This window comes from Pleurodeles waltl, chromosome 4_2 (genome assembly GCF_031143425.1).
Source record: "Pleurodeles waltl isolate 20211129_DDA chromosome 4_2, aPleWal1.hap1.20221129, whole genome shotgun sequence".
Taxonomy (NCBI): Eukaryota; Metazoa; Chordata; class Amphibia; order Caudata; family Salamandridae; genus Pleurodeles; species Pleurodeles waltl.
This window is the reverse complement of record NC_090443.1, coordinates 112014154-112034675: the sequence shown is the minus strand read 5'-3', so window position 1 is coordinate 112034675 and position 20522 is coordinate 112014154. Positions and strand designations below refer to the sequence as shown.

The window sequence follows — 20522 nt, the reverse complement described above, 5'->3', positions numbered from 1 at the left end:
TGATGGAGCTAGATCTCAGTGGTGCTAGAACCTAGCAGAGTCTCACTACACTCCCCTGTGGTGAATTCTCTCAGCCCTGCTTCACGAGACTGGCTAAGCCTACCAAACTGAAGAATCACATCATGTTGGCCTACTCCATTTAGAAAAATTACATATACTACAAACTATTCATTTCCAGTCTACTTCTTTTGCAGAGCAGTTATAACTAAGAGGTGTTTGCATACTTTGCGAAGTTTGAGGACTGTCATTTAGCACAGGGTTTGTAAAAACAGATATGTGTATTAATCGCTAAGCAGTGCATGTTGGAAGAATGAGTGCAAGAAAGGGTAACATTCTACAGTTTTTAGCTACATTAGGCATGTTCGATAAGCGCCTTTGGCAGGTTGATACCTTTAGCATCATATTATCGGCAATCTAGACAGTTTGAGGGATTATTAACTGTCGTAGGAACAACAGTGGATGTGACACTCAATTTAAAGCGAGCGCAGTGTCTCTTAGCACAGGACTCTCGATGGGCAATTTTCTTTGATGTAGGATACAGACAGCACCTGTTTTCCTACAGAAGAAGTATGTGCTCCTGGGCATTTCAGTTGTTTGCATTGTGCATTAAGATTTTCTTCATAGGTGACTAAAGGATTCTCCGCTATGGAGAAAACTTGATCTTGAGCAGGGCTTTATTTGAGTCCATGGTTGCAGGTGAGGGCACGTGCATTCATTTTTGGGAACAGCCAGTTATTTTTCCTCATCAGACATTGACCACGAGCGAGAGAGGCAGAAAAATACAAAAGGGAGAGACGAAGGAAAAGAAAAAAGAGAAGGAAAAACCGCCACAATGTGAGAAAGCAGGGGCCGGCAAGAGCGAGATAAAAGAGCAGGGATTGTCAGGTGGTAGATTAAAGAGGCTTGAGGTGAATTCAGCACTACGCAGCCTACGTTTTCGGGGTGCCGATTTTTACTAGTACAACCAGAGCAGAGCTTTGGGCACCAACACTTGTTATTCTAATCGGATCTCCCTCATATTACACATATCTAAGAGGCTTTGGTACCAAACCTACACCACTGATTATACAGATTTTGCAGTTGTAGGCCTTAGAGCGCAGAGGTATGTTCCAGGTTACATTTGTTGAGTGGAAGACTCAGTCAGCCGATCTCAGTTTTATAAAGATCTTGCACGTTCTGGCCACAGACACCAGTTATATGCCTCAATGTACACATCGTACAGCTTCGAGCCTCAGACAGCAGAGCTATCCCCTAGGTTTTATAATCATATCGTGTGTTATTTCACTCCCCGTAACTGCAAGAAACAATCTACTTAGCACCTAAATGCACCAACCTGAGACTATCTGAAAAAGCTTCCAGTCCAAATTTGGAAATGCAGTATCCACCGCCACAAAAGGTGATCCTGCCCACGAAGCTAGTCACCACCACGACCCTGCCCTGAGCCTTCCTTACTAGGGGCAGGAGACCCAGTGTCACGTCAATGGTCCCCAGCAGGTTCACGTTCAGCACTCGTGTAAAGTCCTCCGTGGTCAACCACTCGTTGGGTGCCCCAGGAACCCCGGTGCCAGCATTGTTCACCAGTCCCCAGAGTCCTGCAAAGAGAAATGATCCCAGACTGTGAACTTACTCAAGAAACTTGACATGGCATTGACATCACTCCAAGTACCTGGCACTCCAAGTACCTGATATCAGACTGTGACATTACACAGAACCTGAAGTCAGACTGTAATATAAATTCAGAAGTCAGATTTCAAACTATGCATTACTTCACAAATCTGAGACTGGCTGTAACCCAGGAACCTGATCTGAGAGTGTGACGTCACTTTAGGAACCTGTACTCAGACTCTGACATCACTCCAGTAGGTAACTCATACACCTATATGAAACTCCTAAAAAAAGAATGTAATCATTAGGACTGCTATCTTAGTTACCTTTGTCTCCAACTTGCTGTTTCGCCCACTGCGCAGCCAATGCCACACTTGCGTGGCTGCTGATGTCAAGGACGACTGTCTGCAGTCTCTCGGATGCGGCCTCCTTCAAATCCTCTGCCCCTTTTTGTGTCAGGCAAGCTGCCAGCACGCGTAGTCCACGCTGGTCAAGCTGCCGAGCCAGCAGGTTCCCAAAGCCAGAGTCACAGCCAGTGATGAACACATACTTATTTGTGAGGTTTGGTACCATCTGCTTCTCCCGGTACCAGCGAATCACAAAGTACAGACCCATGATCGTCGCCAGGTACAGCCACATGATGGACCCTCAGCTGCGGAGGAGAGGGTAGACTTGAGTGACGGTGTGGTTACCACAGTGGCTTCACCTCAGGCATATGTTTAGCACTTCTCACTCTATGAAAAGCTCAACAAAACAATAGAAGGAAGACACAGAGACAATCTATATCAATGCGACATTGAATATGCCTCCATTTGGGAAAAGAAAGACTAAGCAATTATATTTGCACCATGATAAAGAAGAATCATTAACAAAGCCAATAAGCCTGCTCTTTTAATAGTGAAAAAGGGGAGGGGGAAGGCCATGGACAGTTCTGGGGGTTTTACCATGGTGCCGAAGGCGGGGCATGCAGTGGTGAAGGAGTGGCTGAATGTGTTGTTGGGTCAGTAGGTAAGTTATTTGTAGCATGGTGGTAGTGGATGGCAGTAGTGCACTGATCAGAGTGATATTAGTGGGATATTAGTGCAGTACTGTGACATGGTAGCACAATCATCCGGTTAACTCAGCTGTGGTCGAAGGCAGCATAATGATGGAAAATGAAAGGTATGAAGCCATTGGCCAGTGGCCAGTTTTAGTGCAGCTTGGACCAGACACCAAGGGACACTGGGGCACGAATTTAACAACTTGCAATTCTGAGGTTCACTAGTACAGAGAAATAGTTACTATATAGTTTTCAAAATATATTCACAAAAGGATCGTTATTCGTTGACTTTTTTCTGGGGTACCACATTTTAGTATCAAAGTGTAAAAATGTATGAAATAAATAGTGCTGTTTGGACCAGGTTCTAGATGAGCCGCTAAGAAGGTATTTAATTGTATATGACTAGGTTTGAGGGGCACTGCAAATATTGCAACAGAAGGGAAATCATTGAGGAAGTATTCGAGCAGCAAAGTTCTTCTGTTGCAGCACCGCAATCAAAGTCTAACAAAGGTTTATCGAAGGTCTTTACAGATGTATTAGCTCTGCTGGAGAGCTAAAAGTTCCTCTGATTGGACTAAAATGCCCTGATTACGAGTGGTTGATTAGTTGTGATGGGCCTGGTAACTGCTATTGCCGAGCATATCACAATAATAGGTTTAGCTGGCACTCAGCTGGTTAATGGTTAATGAGATTTCACCTGCTGCAAACTGATAAAGTCTCTGAGTGGAATATCTGAGAAAACATGAAGAACCTGCATGATGAGTCAGATTCCCACATGTTCATCCCCAAAAACTGTAATTCCCATTATATCTAAACCCTGAGACTATCGAGACCATCAGTAACAGAAAATAACACGGATTACTCCAAGCCACTTGCAGTGATGGCCAAGGACTCGTGCTGTAGTAGCTAAATTGCCAACTATAAAACTATATGATCTGTGTTACAGTCCAGGCTTCGCATCTCAACAGATGACCAAGTGATTTGCTTGTTGGTAAATTACTTTATTTCTTTGTGTGTCAGGTACCCTGGCTTCTAACATTGGACATCCCATTAATTAGCATTTATATCATCAACAGCCATGATTGCTTGTGCGTACTGTATTATGAACAAGGTTGTCTATCTAGCCACTTAGAATATAAGTGCACTGCATTTATGTGAAAGGAAGAACACCTCCAACGTGGTGGGGTAAGTATAATCTATTGCTGTGCAGGTGTTCTACCAAAATACTGAGATTTTAATATCGACTTGTGCTTATATTGACACCGCTGTATTGCCCACCAACATTCCATCAACTTAAGTAGATGTGGAGCTAAAAATATTAAATCTATACTTCTCTATGTATGCTTTTCGTGACGGCATAGTGATAGTAGATTTTCTCTAGATGATATATGTGCTGGTGATATTAACCTTGATGTTATTAAATACATCCTATGCAATCAGTCTTACCACTACTTTGCAGAGGTACACTGATGCTATCCATATGGCCAGGTGTGACCAGTACTGTTACAACTCTCAGTGAGTTCTGCAACTGACCTGACTTGTCTAAAAGGGACCCAAAAGTGCGAAGGTAGTACACAACCAATGTTAACACCATTGCACAGATGGGTCTTATTTTTTTCAGTGCCACAATGGCCTAAGATCACCATGACCAGCTGCAGGGTGTGTGGCTTTACTACACTGATCATGCCCCATGGCAGGACCGCAATTCTGCTACGGTATTCTCCCGGGTTAAATGCTAGTTGAAATAAAAAGTTAAAGTAACTGCACCCATGTATAGCAGTTGTCAGTGGTCGTAACAAGGTAGGCCATCAGCATTTGACGAGCATTGAGTGGTACACTCCATATCTACAGAATAGAACCAAACATAGTCCACCACTTCGTAATACTTAACTGCATCTTTAATGTATTTAATTGATTCTGTAGATCTTGAAAGGTCTTCCAACATGGGGTGTGGTATTTGTTTCCTTCAGTGCTCCTCTGCTGATATTATTTATTCATTCATTTATTTATTTATTTGGTTGCTTGACACACAACCTTTTCTCTCTAAGATGTACTATGTCAGTATTATCTTCTGAGTAGCAGGTGCGGCTGTACCATCACCATTGGAGTGTTCGAGGCAGGCCTTGCTGAATGAGAAGTTCTTGAAGGCTATTTTTAGAATGAAGGTAGACTATTCAGGGTCCTGAGCTCGAGGAGGTCCAGGGTGTTCTAGTGGAGTGAACCATGTGACCAAACCATTTTTCACCATATTGTGGTAAATCTTTGGCTGCATTTACTTTGGATCTATACAAAAGGCCGATGGATTGGTGATCTCAGGAGTGATGAGGCTTGCCATTTTGGGTTGAGTTGAGATGGGGTGTTTATCAGTTTGTTGTGGGGAAGTGTCATCTAGTTGTCACTGATGACCCAGAGAGCATTTTGTAAGCCTGGTGGTAATCTGGTTGTTCCCTACATTTTTGGATTAAAGGGGCTTCGCAGAAAGAGGGAGCACTCAGATCCAACCAGAGGAGTTAGAGTAGGTCTTTGAAGGTGCTGTGTTTTTATTGCCCATGAATAGGTTGTGCTAAAACAGTTGGGAGCAGGGTTAATGACTCGAATAATCCCAGGCTTCTTCTAGTTGTATCTGTTCCATTATGTTTTGACTTCACTCATGGACGTAGGGTGAAAAGATAACTCCATGTCATCAGGGAAACCATGTTCCAGTGCCAGGCTTTCGTTTAACAATACTGTATACTTGTTGTTCCCAACCTCCAATTATATTACTTCTCCACTCAATGTCAGTAAGCACACCACTGGTATCATGCAGACTCGTGTCTCCTGTATGGTAAGCCAGAGAGGGACCAGGCAGATCTTGTGCCCCTACGCACCCTGCTTCCGAAGGACCTGCCCCTGGATCACACTGATATTCATACTCTCTCAATCACCAGCTGGGCGTGGAGGAAACTCACCCGATTGCTTGAAGAGTGGCTCCCCTTTATTCCCTGAGCCTTTTTTTGGCAGACAATCAATGGCTTCCAGTCACACAGGAGAAACTGGTCCAATTCACATTGACACAGTGTAACTTATACACATTCGGAGACCTGTTCCCCGATGGACATGACCTCTCACATACAGATGATGCCCGGCTCACCAGTGCCACCTACATGGGCCTCTTTCTACTGTGGCATATACAGGGAATGCTGCAGGCCTAGATCCCCTCCTGAGGAGACCAACTTAATTTCCAGACTTTATCGCACCAGCATTGCCCTTCTACCCCCAAGAGATGGGAGGCTCAGTGAGACTTGGGAACGGGAGCTGGGACGCCCCCTGACTAATGCAATTTGGAACTATTGCTGCACCCAAACCCGGCTTGTCTCTGCGAACCATAGTCACAAACATATACACCGTAAGTACCTTCGTAGAGCGTATACAACACCTAGTGCACTGGCGTGGATCGACCCGTCGAGACCTGCCAATTGCCCTAAGCGTCATGCGCACGATGCAGACGTTGCCCATCTGACTTGGACATGCAGTTGTGTAGGGGGATTCTGGTGAGATGTTTTCTAGCTCTCCACAACGAAAGGGTCTGCACTAGATCCAGACCCACTCCTGTCCCTACTTGGGTATGTTAAAGATATTCCTAAAGGGGTCTGCATATTCACTGCTATTGCTTTACTGTTAACCAAATGAGAAACTGCCTTACACTGAGGAAGCAGTATGATCCGTTGTGATACTACCAGCAAGATCTTTGCCATGTTACAGCCCCCATCTTCCCGCCCAAAAGATATCTGGCAGCTGCTTCAACCATATTTGTTGACGTTTGAACCCACCACCTCGCCTATACATTGTATGCGAAACAGTACAATGTATATGTGCGAGCTGCAGAATGCATTAGTATTCCCACATCTGTGATGTTGCCCACATGAGTATGTGTACTGGTCACTACCTCCAACCCTCCACTCCCCTTTTTTTAATTTCCTTTATTCTCTATGCCTTCCTCCAGAATCCTGCTCTGCTACTGGGATTATGATATGTACATTGGCCATGTGGTCTCTTCCGAAGACCTGAATGTAATACTGTTGTAATTTTTATTGTCTCCCTCACTGCGGGGGGTTTATGTTTGTATTTTATGGAATTTCATAAAATGATAAATAAAGTGTCAAAAAAGCAATACTGGGTACTCTTTGAGTTGTAGTTTCGGTTCCTTTCAATTGACCCATCCAGAAGCTGAATGGAACTTTGTGCTAGAGAACCCTGGGTGTGGCCACAACTGTCTTGGTGACCTTCTGTTGGGTGGTAAACACATCAAGTAAGTGTCCCATTAGGGTTCGTTTCATGCTGAAGGGCACAGAGGGAGTAAGTAAAAAGTGCAGTCTCCAAGTTGTACCTGTTGGTGATTGGAGCCACGGATAGAAGAGGCGACTGGTACTCTGACTGAAGGTGGCAAGGCAAATAGGATATTCTAATCCGTTTCCTTATATTCTGGGTTGAGGGTCAGTCACAATCATGAGAAAACATGGTCCTGCCCCTACTTTGGAAAACAACCATATACATCAAGTTCATTTAAGCTCTTAAGTTACATGTGGTTGAACAGTTTGTAAAAGTCATGGTAAAGTCCCAATTTCTAATGCCTGCATACTGTTCTTGGATATTAATAATGCCTTTGTGTGACAAACGAATTTGGCTGCGAGGCTTGCCTCCAGTTTGGTTGCGAGGCTTGCCTCAGGTTTGATTGTGAGGCTTGCCTCGGGTTTGGTTGCGAGGCTTGCCTCCAATTTGGTTGCGAGGCTTGCCAACAGGAGGATGCAACACTGTTTTCGATTTTCTTTCAAGAAAGGAAACTCCAATAAGGGTGTACCTAAGCAGGAGTGAAAAAACACTTTATACTCCATTGTGAAAAACGAGTGATGCTGTTTCCTGCTCCTCGGCCTGTGTTTCTGCCCGTAGTGGGCGACATAAGGCTTAATGTAGCATTCGTGTACCTGCCTGAGGAGGGAAACATCCTGAACAACTAGGTCTAAACCACTACTTGCCTGAACCACTACTGCTAAACAACTAAAAAGTCTCTACATCTAAGTACTGAACAACTACTGTCTAAACAACAATTGTGCCTGAATAACAATTGCCTGAACAACTAATTTTAAGGTAAGGTTTTCTTTTTGTTTTTTATGGTTTATTAGTTGTTTAGAATATATATATATATATATATATATTAGTTGTTCAGGGAATTGTTATTGAGGCACAATTGTTGTTTAGACAGTAGTTGTTCAGTACTTATTTATAGAGACTTTTTAGTTGTTTAGCAGTAGTGGTTTAGGCTATAGTTGTATAGTACCTAGTTGTTTTGTCACATATTCGCCTGAGGATCCTGGTTGGCCTGGTATGAGTACTTACTTGAGGGTCAAGATGCACATATTCCTGATCTGTCCTCGTGTCCTGATGAAATAGCCGTAATTTGTTGGCAATGAGTCATTTCGATCTCCCCTAATTCATTAGTTTAAACATATTCTTACCACTCATTGTATGTATAAACATATGTATTTACCCCTTTATTTATTTCTTGAACTAGCTTAGGGTGAGGTATTTGCAGGACTTCTTCATTTCATAGTACAATGAACTTTGAGTGTTAAAAAACAACAGTTGTACCACGCTTTAGATTTCAGCCCACTCCTGCACATACTAAGGAGTTTGATGCCAATGATGGGAAGCCTGGGGTACAGTAGATATTATACCACTCTTCCCAACTGGTCACTACCATGACGTGTCTCCTCTACTTTATCCATGCAGATTATGGCATAAGACTGAGGTTTGTGCTCACTAGAAGCTGCTTTCAACACTGTTACAACAATATCAAAACCTTTTTTGAATTAATTGCTAACAGGAATAGTGTAAGTCACTCCTCCTTAGCTACACACCTATAATGATTTTACTTGTTTGAAAAAAATGTGAAAAAAAGAGTTGCAGTCCCTGCCTGGGAGGGGTGGAGGGTTCCCAGTCAGTGTTATCCCTCTTATCTTATCTTCGATAATCATTGGATTGATTCTGATCACCAAAACTTTACTGAACATTTTGTGTGCATTTTCAACAATGATAAAGGGCTGTGAGATCTGTGGCACATTGGATTATTTCTGTTTTAAGGAACCACAAGAATCCATGCCTTGCTCATAAAAGTGCATAGCTCAACAGAGCTCTTTCATCTGTGCTGACAACTGTTTATCAACTATAACTCCTCCATGTACTTTATCAAACTTTACAGTCAGACAATCAGTGCCAGCAGCCTAATTCTTGGAGATCTTGATAATGAAATAGAGTAGGATAAATGCACAGTTATTAGTGAGGTAATCTTGGTTATGGTTAAAGCTGTTCCTTCAAAGAAGCCTTGCATGGGAGACCTGGACAATGTTTCACAGTAGTTTGAGTGCTTTCCCGATTATGAAAGAAGTTGATTGCTTTGTACTTGTTTATGGAATGTTTGATGTTGGATCAGCAGTAGGATAAATCTTGTGCTTGATTGCCTTGTAAAGCTCCCTGCTTCTGCTTGTGGCTGCTTTATGGAATTTGTTGCTTTTGAATCTTGATGCTTTTTTGCTGCAAAGAGAAACATATTTTCATGGCCTCAGTGTTTTCCCAGAGCTGTGGCATATGCCACTTCTCCTCACTTCTACTCCTGCTTTAGGTGATCTCTTGGAAGGTACCAGAGGGCTGATAGCTTTGGTTGTGTAGCATGGGTCCTCATGGATGTGTGGAGATTTAGGTTGCATGTGTTTAGAGATGGAAGTTGACATCTGTGGAGGAGGTCTGATGAAGTGGACTTTATAATCAGGTCCTGCTGCAGTGTGTCAATGAGGTAGTTTCTTGATTAGTGGAACTACTGTATAGATGGCTTTGTGTGGTTATGAGGTGCTATTCAGAAATGGGTGAAAACAAAAGGGATGCCAGTGTATTCTTTGCAGTGCAAGAGAAAAGGTGGGTGACAATTTAAGGTCGAGAATGTTGCCATTGATGGGAACTGAAAGTAACACGTGGAGTCTACTGTTGGTTGTATTCGGGAAGCTGAGGTGTGCTTCTTTCATGTTATTCACAATCACATCCCCATAGAGGTTAAAAACCCTAAAGGTAAAGATCACTGAAGCAGTGGAATGAGGCTGACGTGATGAAATGTGAGATTCTGAGATTGAAGGAGGTGCTATGTTCTGTATGCCTGTACATGAGGTGGATTGTGGCTGAGCTGTAAGGAATGTATGTCAGAACGACGCCTGCCGGAACAACGAATGCCTGAACAACGAGGTCGGAACAACAACCTCGTTGTTACCACTAATGCCTTTACCACGAATGCCTTAACAACGATTTTTTGTTGTAAAGGCATTCCTGGTAAAGGCATTAGTGACCGGCATCCATTGTTCCTGCATGCGTCCCCCCTGGCCCCCCACCCCAAAAAATTACCGCAACTCCTCCACCCCCTCCTAAAACCACACCAACCCCACACCCTTGCCCCTAAAACTACCCCAACCCCCCACCTCCTCCCTAAAATTACTGCGACCCCCACCCTACCCCCAAAACCTAAAACAACCCCAACCCCCACCCCATCCCTGAAACCTAAAGTACCCCAACCCCCACCCCTAAAACTACTCCGAGCCCCCACCCTGCCCCTAAACCAAAATCCCCCCAACCCCCCACCCGCCCCTAAAATTACCCGACCCCCCAACCCACCCCTAAACCTAAAACCCCAACCCTCCATCCCCACCCCCTAAAACTGAAAATACCCAACCCCTCACCCCCGGCCCTAAAACTAAAACCCCGACCCCCCCACCCCGCCCCTAAAACAGAAAATACCCGACCCCCTGGCCCTAAACCTAAAACCCCGACCCCCCATCCCACCCCGCCCCTAAAACGGAAAATACCCCGACCCCCCACCCCGCCCCTAAAACTAAAACCCCAACCCCCCCACCTCCGCCCCCACCCCTAAAATGGAAAATACCCCCACCCCCCACCCCGCCCCTAAAACTAAAACCCCGCCCGCCCCTAAAACAGAAAATACCCCCACCCCCGGCCCTAAAACTAAAACCCCGCCCCCCCACCCCGCCCCCATCCCTAAAACAGAAAATACCCCGACCCCCCACCCCCGGCCCTAAACCTAAAACCCCGACCCCCCACCCCGCCCCTAAAACAGAAAATACCCTGACCCCCCACCCCTGGCCCTAAACCTAAAACCCCAACCCCGCCCCTGAAACGGAAAATACCCTGACCCCCCACCCCCGCCCCTAAAACTAAAAGCCCGACCGCCCACCCCCACACCGCCCATAAAACAGAAAATACCCCGAACCCCCACCCCGCCCCTAAAACTAAAACCCCGACCCCCCACCCCCGCCCCACTTTCCTGAGTCGTCACCTCGTCCTCTTCAGCCGACTCCCTTGTTTGTGCCTTAACCACGCATGTGCGTTGTTCAACACATGCGTGGTTAAGGCACAAAACAACGAAGTCGTGGTTAACGAAAGCGTTGTTCCGCTTTAGTTAACCAGGACTTCGTTGTTCGGGAGTCGGCCTTAAGGGCGTTTCCCGCTGTAGGTAGAAGGAAATGTCATGAAGAGATTTAAAAATTAAAATACTTGACAGAGTACGGCTCCTCGAGAATCTATGGTCATCAAGATACAGATACCCTAACATGATGGGCCTACGACATCAAAAAGTGTAGTAGTGGTAATTGACCAAGTTCCTGCAATGGAAAGAGCATCCAGTTGTGTCCTTATATGCTCTAAATAATGTCGGCAGCATGTCTCACTGCAGCTAACATGAGATGCATTGTGTTTAGTTTGTAATAGAAGGTGGTTTGTGAATATAATTGTTAGGCTTGCCTATGTACACATGATGTACTTGTGTTTCATAAATGGCACTGTACACGGTGTTTATGAAAAAAGGCACATGAGGTGGGTAATAGAGGGCCGTACATTTCTAGGCCATAAACAAACCAAATACGGGCAACCCTTGACCTATTTGCCCTTAAATTGAGAAGCCAGAGTGAGGACACCATATGGCTCATCCAAAAGAAGGAAAGGGTCTGGTTTTCCTCATCAATTGATTGGAATGAGTAGAATTGGCTTGACTCTATAGCCATTCCTGTGAGTGGTCTTCATGTTTGCATCTAGGGAATGGTGCTAACATTTTTCTTTTTTTTGTGGGTAAGAGTTACTGATGATTCCTCATTGGTTGCTTCTAAAGAGTTAGCTTGGCTTGTGATTGGCTCTTTATGTGACTCTCTATACCTGGGACTTCCTGGGGAGAAATTGGTTGCTACTTCAATTTAATTGCATTATAATTCTTCCTGTGGATGGGACATCCTGTTGTTTCCTATTTAATTACTTCTTGTGGTAGTGGGTAGCTTGGAATTGTTTCTCTATAGCCCTTCACGTAGGTGGGACTTCTTTTTGTTCCTTATTGCATGCTTCTAGTGAGTGCTGCAGACTTGCGATTGACTCATTATGGGAATTTCCTTGTGTTGTTTTCTGTATCTGATACTTCTTGTTGCATCCTGAATGGCTGCTGTTAGCGAGTGATACTGGTTTAGGATAATTCTTTATAGGACTTGTTGTTTTTTGATTGCTTGTTCTAGTGTCAGGCACTAGTGATGAATTAGCTCTTTATGGCCCTTACTGTGAGTGGGAACTTCGTGGCTATATGTGGTCTTTTCTGTAAGTGAGACATCCTACAGGCTGTTTCGAATGAGTGGTGTTGGCTTGAGATTGCCTCTTAATATTCTATTCCTTACTGTAAGGATTTGCTTTTGTTTTCTCATTCCATCTGCTGATTTATGATAGTGTAGCTCTGTATATTCTTTCTGCTTTGTGCGGGTGAGACTTCCTCTGGATGGGAAATTGTGTTTCTTCTCGATTGATTGCATCTAGTTAGTAGTGCATGCTTAGAATTGTCTCTTTCTAGTCATTATTTCTTGAGGGAAACCTATGAATAAACTTCCTGTTGCTTTCTGATTAGTTGCTGCTAGTCAAGGTGCTGCCTTAGAATTAGTTCTTTATAATACTTTCTAGAGGTGGACCTTCCTGTAGCCTCCTGAATTGTTGCTGCTAGTCGTTAGTGCTTGCTTGGCTCTAAGTTCCTTCTGTTGTCTGTTTGTCCTACGGGGAAGCCTACCAAATGTGAAAAACTTTAGAGTCATTCTGTCTGTATGAACGTAACTGTAACCTGCTTAAGCCGCGCTTTTTTTTCCCGCAGGCTAACATTACCCGTAGAAAGTGCCTGTCTCAAATACTGAGGCACCTTGTATTTTGACTCTCAGGGCGAGCAATAAATGAGTAGCTTGCTAAATCGAAAACATATATTTTGGTTACTAATGGACGTTCTTCTCATGATCTCAGTAAGACTTCTGCTCTTATTAGTGTATGAATGCCTCCCATGTCATCAATACTAGAAACTCATTTGTGGTAGATTATAAATTTTGGCCCTGCCTATACTTCTGGAGCTTGCCACTAATAGACCCCTCGTCATTAGACTCACCTAGTTTAAAATTTTATTTTGTTAAGGAACCCTTTCCTGTTGCTTCCCAATTGTTTGTTCATAGAGAATATTGTCAGCAACAAATTGGCTAGTCTGTTCTTTCCTGTGGGTGAGGACTTCATTTTGAAAGGATTTCCTGATTGGTGGCTTTTAGTTGCTATGCACAGCCACACTAATGTATTACAGGCATTTATGCTATGTTAACATGTCTGGGTTTGTGCATTGAGTCATGTTTAGTGCAATGTTCCCATCGGGACTGTGGGCTTGATTTCGAGTTTGACAGAGGGCCATACCCCATCACAAACATGACAGATATTCCATCCACCTTACTACGATCTCCATCAGATATCCCATCCGCCTTATTATTAATCAATCAATCAATCAGTGTTTGTAAAGCGCAGCTACCCACCCGTTAGGGTCTCAAGGCGCTGGGGGGTGAGGGAAGTGTAGCATGTACCGGTGACGTGGATTAAAAAAGCCATGTTCCTTCGTGAAGCTGGGGAGGGAGGTGGTTTGTGTGATGTGGATGGGCAGGGCGTTCCAGGTGGTGTCTGCGGTAGGAGAAGGAGTGTCCTCCTGTTCTGGTTTTCCTGATACAGGGTACTTCTGCAAGAAAGACCTGGGCTGAACGTAGGGCCCTGTGGGGTACGTGGAAATTGAGTCGCTGATTCAGGTAGGCTGGTCCGGTGTTGTGGAGTGCTTTGTGTGCGTGGGTTAGGATCTTGAAAGTGATTCCTTTCTCTTTTGGGAGCCAGTGCAGTGTACGTAGGTGTTGCAAGATGTGGCAGTGTTGGGGTAGGTCGAGGATCAGTCTGGTGGCGGCGTTCTAGATGTTTTGCAATTTGTGGTTGAGTTTTTTGTTGATTCAGGCGTAGAGTGTGATGCCGTAGTCCAGTCTGCTGGAGATGAGGGCATGTGTGACGGTCTTTCTATGTCCGAGGGGGATCCATTTGAAGGTCTTGCATATGAAGTGGAGGGTGCGGAAGCAGGTGGAGGTGGCGGAGTTGATTTGATGGTTCATGCTGAGGTCGCAGTCCAGGATGATTCCGAGGTTGCAGGCTTGGCTGGCGGGGATGGGTGGGTTTCCGAGTGTGGGTGGCCACTTGGAGTCGCTCCATGCATTGGGTTGAGGGGCCATGATGAGTATGTCTGTCTTGTTTGTGTTGAGTTGAAGGCAGCTGTCTCTCATCCAATTGGTGACTGCTTTCATGCCTTCGTGAATATTGTGTCTGGCCTTGTCAGGTTCGTTGGAGAGGGAGAGGATGAGTTGGGTGTCTTTGGTGTAGGAGATGATGTTTATTCCGTAGCTTCTGACGAGGGTGGCTAGAGGGGCCATGTAGATGTTGAACAGCGTGGGGCTGAGGGAGTGGTGGGTGGCAAGTGGTGGGTGTGGGATCTGCGAGGAAGGGGACGAGTCTCACTCATTGCGTTCTGCCAGAGAGGAAGGATTGGATTCAGTCGAAGGCCTTGTCCCTGATGCCGGCTTCGTGGAGTCTTCTTATCAGGGTGTGATAGGAGACTGTGTCAAAAGCTGCCGAGAGGTCAAGTAGGATGAGTGCTGCCGTCTCTCCCTTGTCCAGTAGGGAGCGGATGTTGTCTGTTGCGGCCAGGAGGGCTGTTTCGGTGCTGTGGTTTGACCTGAATCTGGATTGGGAGATGTCAAAGATGTTGTGGTCTTCTAAAAACGTGGTGAGTTGGCTGTTGACTGCTTTTTCAATTACTTTCGCAGGAAATGGAAATAGGGGGATGGGCCTGAAGTTTTTGAGGTCAGTGGGGTCTGCCAAGGGTATCTTGAGGAGGGGGTTGATCTCGGCATATTTCCAGTCGCTGGGGAAGGTGACGGCAGCTAGTGAGCAGTTGATGGTGAGGCAGAGCTTGGGGGCGATGGTGTCTGCAGCTCTGTTGAAGATGTGATGGCGGCATGGGTCCGTGGGGGCCCCAGAGTGTATGGAGTGTATTACATTCCCATTATAGCCTATGGAGATTGTAATAAGGTGAACGGAATATCCATCATGTTTATGACGGAGTAACCTGTCCACGAAACTCTAAATCAGGCCCTTAATTTGTAACAGGAAGAGTGCTGGTGTCCAAGCTTCTGCTCCGAAGTCTGTGGCCTGTGCAATTAAACAGAGGCGTCCGTGCCCATCATGAATAAACTTTAGGTCTTTTTAATTCACTGCCAGACACAGTTTTTTCCCTCTCTCACTTTAGGGGAATATCTGATATAGAAAAGTGCCTGTACCCCCTAACGGCAACCACAAGCTCCAATTAAGCACTGGTTCACATAGGATACGCGTGGTAGGCCTGAAAATCACCCCTCAGGATTAACATGACGGTTCTGTCTTCATCTTGTGAAAGCTGCCAGTGTTTGCATGTGCAAAATTGCAATATATCTTGTTTCACCTTGTTTCAGCTGGGAGGGGAATTTTCCCTTTTCTTGCTGAATGCTGGCAGTGATTGCGGCTGCAGCACATCAACAAGCTTACCTTGTCCATGTTAACGGATCTCAAAAGTAACAAAGAGCTTATTATTGGTTAGTTTGTTGCTGAGCCAAGTAATACACCTGGATACCTAGAAACCAAAACGCTTTCAATTCGCCGTCCATCTGACAGCATTTCAGCCAAAAACTAATCTCCCCCTCTCCGAGTTACAGTTATAAGAACATTTTTTACAGTTTTCTCCTTACTCACACGGAACCCTTATTTACAGCACCAAGCTGAAAACATTGTCTCTTACTTGTAGCATTGGTGAGCTCAGACGCAATACCGCAGGGTTGAAAAGGAGTTTTACTCTAACTGGCTTAGGATATGCGAGGAACAGTGTTTGGGGTGTCTCTTTTTCATCCTGATAATATTTCATAATTTCAATCACGGTGGCAATTCTTATTCAAATGATTTGCAGAGCAAGAGTATATAATAAATATTAAACAAAATACCAGCATTTGTGTGCACACTAACTCTGTGGGTTCAGGGCAGGTCACTTTTGTCTTTCTCTTGAACACGCTCTCGCTCCTTTAAGTGTAATTCTGAGGTAGGGTAAGAAATAACTGTTTGGGAAATCTACTCCGGTGTGACCCCCAAAGCAAGCTTGGGTTCTCATAACACAGTGATGCCTGCTGGCTTGGGAGTGTATTTTACAGTCCTTTCTGGTGTCTGAGGAATTTCCTCTGGCACAATTTCCCTCTGCTTCGTGATTGCATCTAGCAACCGGTGCTGACTTGGCTCTTTATACTCCTTGCAGTTGGCTGGAAGTCCCGTGACTGAAGCTTGCTGATTGTTTTATTGGTTTTAGTGAGTATTGCTGGCATAAGAGTGGCTTTCTATCATCATTTGTGTGCTGGAACGTCTCGTAGATGGAGTCTATCTGTTGCTTCTAGGATGGATGCTTTTTAAGACCCCAAATGTGTTTGGGGTTTGTCCTGTACCCAGTAAATCCCAACATCGCAAAGAGAGTTGTTTACCATATCTGTAAATACCTTCTTCTTTGAGTTTCAACTCAGAAATTGGATATATCATGCCTTCCAGACATTTCCAACCAATTTTTCAGAAGGCTTGACCTGCTGAAACTGGTCTGGGAAAATCAGGGTTTGTGTATTGTTTTTCACTCCCGATTAATTAACCCATGTGGAAAATCCGTCTGGGTTCGGAATTGTGATCCAACCTCGTAATTGGAGAATAGCAGTGATAGTGGCATGGGATTTATTTTTGTGCAGCGGACATCTTGTCTTCCGATTGTTGGCTTAAAGTGAGTGTTTCTGGTTTGGAATTGTCTGTTTATAAAACGTCCTGCACTGGAACCTCCTGTGGGTAGGACATCATAGGAATAGGTCTTCCTGTCAATTGCACATTATTTTGTGATTTGTGACTGAGTTTGACATTAATTGGCTTTTCATGAGACTTTCTGTGGTTGGGACTTCTTGTGGACGAAACCTCATGCTGTTTCTTAATTGGTTGTATTCAAATCCTTTCTGTGGCCTAAACTTAATTTGATTGAGGCTTCCTGATCAGGTGTGTCTTTAAATCATGACTCTGGGTAAGACTAATTGTGAGTGGGACGTCCATTTGCTTCCTAATTGGTTGGCCCTATTGAGTGGTACTAGCTTGACCCTTTACAGTCCTTCTTAAGGGTCGAAGTTCCTGTTGTCTCGTGATTGGTTGCTTATGGTGTCTTGTTATGGGACTTCCTGTGGATAGTTCTTCTGTGGATGAGTCATTTTGAAGCTTCCTGGTTAGGACTATTGAGCGATATGGTGCTGATTTGATCTTTATAGTTTTTGCTTTAGTTCAGATATCCTACATGTAGGGCGTTCTTAAAACGTTATTTCTGTTGCTTCCCAGTTGCTCAGTCTTGAACTGATGCTTGCTATATATTATCTCTTTGTGGTCTTTCCTGTAAGGGGGGATCTTCTGTGGATAGGACTTTCCATTGCATTCTGATTAGTTGCTTTTTGACAGCGTCACCGGCTTAGCTCTGTATAGACTTGCTTTTGGATGGAACACCCTGTTCCTACCAGAGTGGTTACTTCCAGTGAGTGAGGATGGCTTGGGAATCACTCTTTATGGGGCATCTTTGATATGATTCTTTTCGTCTCCACTTTCATTGCTTCAAGTTACTAGTGTTGGCATGGAATTGCCTCTGTAGTCATTCCTGTGGGAGCAACTTCACGTTGGCAGGAATTCTTTTTGTTTTTAGTTATTGGTGCTGTCTATATATTCCTTCCAGTGGAAAGTACTTCAGTGGATGGGGCTTCTTGGTAGTTCGTATCTAGTGACTAGAACTGACATGGCTCTTTATTTTCTTTCTTGTGGGTGGGACTTCATTACTTCTTTATTCCCTGTTTTTACTGAAATTGGATTGTTATTCGCTATTGTTAGGATTTCCTTGGGTGGGACTTTGCTCTGGACCTTTCACATGCTTCCTTTTAGGTTGTGTCCAGTGACTGGTGATTGGTGACTGGCCTTAAGACTAATTAAGAGTTTGATCAAATAGGGGGGTATTTACTGCACCTGGGTTGAGAAATTTAAATGGAGTGGTAAATACCACCTCACCTGAGTGCGTGTGAGAAAAATGAGAAATTACTTGTAGAATCAGTGTTTCTGCATTAATATCCGCATATATTTTTCCTGCACATTTATCACTGATAAATATAGCCGGCTTGACCAGTGAACTCTGTTAGGGGAAAATGTAACTTCCTGTGGGTATGACTTCCTTTAGCTTGTAGTGAGTGTTACTGGCTTGAGTCTATATAGTGCTTCCTGTTATGTTATGTTATAAGTCTTGTATAGCGCATACCTGTCCCAGCAATGGGGCTTTCCAGAGCTAGACCCCGAGGATAATAACTGCAATGCCAGAAAACAAAAACAGGAGAAGGCGGCATAGATAGAGAAAAGTCAGGTGTTAAGGGATTTCCTGAAAAACAGGTGGTTTTGAATGTTCCTGATAGAAAAAGTAAGGGAGTTCCAGAGGTAAGGTGCCTGAGCCTGGAATAAATGGCCACCTGCTCTGACTCTCCTGACGTGACGGATGCTGGCCAAGTTAAGACTGGCAGAGCGCAAAGAAAGTAGAGGCTGGTGTAAAGAGATGATGTTGCTCAGGATTGGAGCACCTTGAGAATTAAGGATCTTATGGGCAGTAAAATTGATACACTTGTCCACGGGAAGCCAGTGCAACCTCTGAAGCAAGCCAGAGGCAGAACAGCAGTTAGGGATGGAAAATAATGTCCTGGCTGCAGCATTTTGAGCCAGATGAAGCCTTCTGATGACTGATTTGTTGGATCACATACACAAACTTTTGCAGGAGTCCAAATGGGGAAGAATATCCGCCTGAAAGATGCTTTGACTAGTGCGTAGGTCAAAAAGTCTCAAGATCGGTTTAAGCTTTCGCAAGAGCCTGAAATAGGTGCCAACAACTGAAATGGCTTGAGTCTCAAAGGCCAAAGTGTTATCCATCCAACCTCCTACGTTCCTAATGGACAACTTGGGTTTAGTGGGCGGTCCAAGGGTTTAAGGCCAAAAGTGGTTGCACCAGGAATGTGTTTGTTTGCTCAGTAAAAGAATGTCGGTCTTATTCCCATTGAGGGAAGGTGGTTGTTATTCATCCACCCTACAACGGCGAGCATGCCTTATTGGAAATTGGTCATGTTTTGCAACGGGGTATCCGACGAGAAGGAAAGCACAAGCTGAGTATCATGAGCATACAACACCAACGTAAGTCCCAGAGATTTAACCACCTGAGCTAATAGTTGAATATAGATATTAAATATGGTGGGCCTTAGGTGAGGAGCCCTGAGGGACACATTGGTGTAGCGCATGAGATTGAGAACAAAAAGGAGGAGAGATGATCTAAAAGGAGCGCTCTGATAGATTAGAAGAAAACCAGGACAGAGCAGCCCTTTCCTATGCCAATGTTCTAAATGCACCTAAGTAAGATGTTATGAGGCACCATGCCAAAAGTGGCACTCAGGTCAAGCAGAATCAGGGCTGAGGATCTTACTTCATCCAAAGCACTGTGAAGTTGCTCAGTAACTACAAGAAGTGCAGATTCCGTGCTGTGAGAAACCCTGAAACCATTTTCTGATGCATCCAATATGCAGTTCTCATCTAGAAACTTGGTAAGCATAGTGTTCACATAATGCTTTTCGCAGGACTTCCAGTGGAAATGGCTTTCTAGTTCTCTCCTTCTAGTAAATGGCGCTAGAGAGTGATTGGCTTTTTATAGTACCTACTTTGGATAGATTTCTTGTCAATAAGACTTCCTGTGGCCTCATACTTGTTTGGTTCAAATAAGTAGTGTTGTGTTTAGGACTGGGCCTCCTTGAGACTTCTTGTGAGAAGGAAATATCTGTGGTTCACGTGTCTTGAATGATTGCTTCTAACAATTGGTGTTGGCTTTGGTTTGGCTCTTTGTGGCCTTAATATAGCGGCGCTGACTGAGAATGAAAGGGACTTCCTACTGCTTCCTGACTGTTTGCAGTGAGTGGTGCTGACCAAAACCCTCTTTATAAATAGTGCATACTGAGAGCCGGACTTTTACTTCTTTCGTGACGTCTTTGTGTCTAGTAAATGGTCCTTGTGATGATGGTCCAGAAGCAGGTAAGTTTTGAAGGATTTATTTCTCAGTAAAGCAAGCCCCGCACACTGTGAACCATCTCGTCTAAGCTCTAACATCAACTGCTGTGCTAGAGTTCTATTTGGAACCTTTCTTAAAGCGTTCCAATTCAACACATCATTACACATCTTCCCTCTGAACATGTTTTTTTTTCCTTATAACATCTTACACAAACACATTAAATTTAAACACAGTTAATATACTAATGGTAAAACATTTTGTAATATTACATTGCAACGCAAATTACAAATTCACTTTATATGGACATAGCTAACGTATAACTCA

The 20522-nt window shown here is 44.3% G+C and overlaps 1 protein-coding gene across 1 annotated transcript in view; it reads right to left on the bottom strand.

The window, feature by feature from the left end:
* The window catches only part of LOC138294087 (retinol dehydrogenase 16-like), a 69948-nt gene that overhangs the window by 24451 nt on the left and 24975 nt on the right, over window positions 1-20522 (bottom strand). The window contains exons 2-3 of the mRNA XM_069233320.1: window positions 1932-2257; window positions 1334-1592 (exon numbers count right to left, since the gene is read on the bottom strand). Coding sequence (XP_069089421.1) covers window positions 1334-1592; window positions 1932-2244 — 572 coding nt within the window. The 5' untranslated portion in view covers window positions 2245-2257. The remainder of the gene's footprint in view (window positions 1-1333; window positions 1593-1931; window positions 2258-20522) is intronic.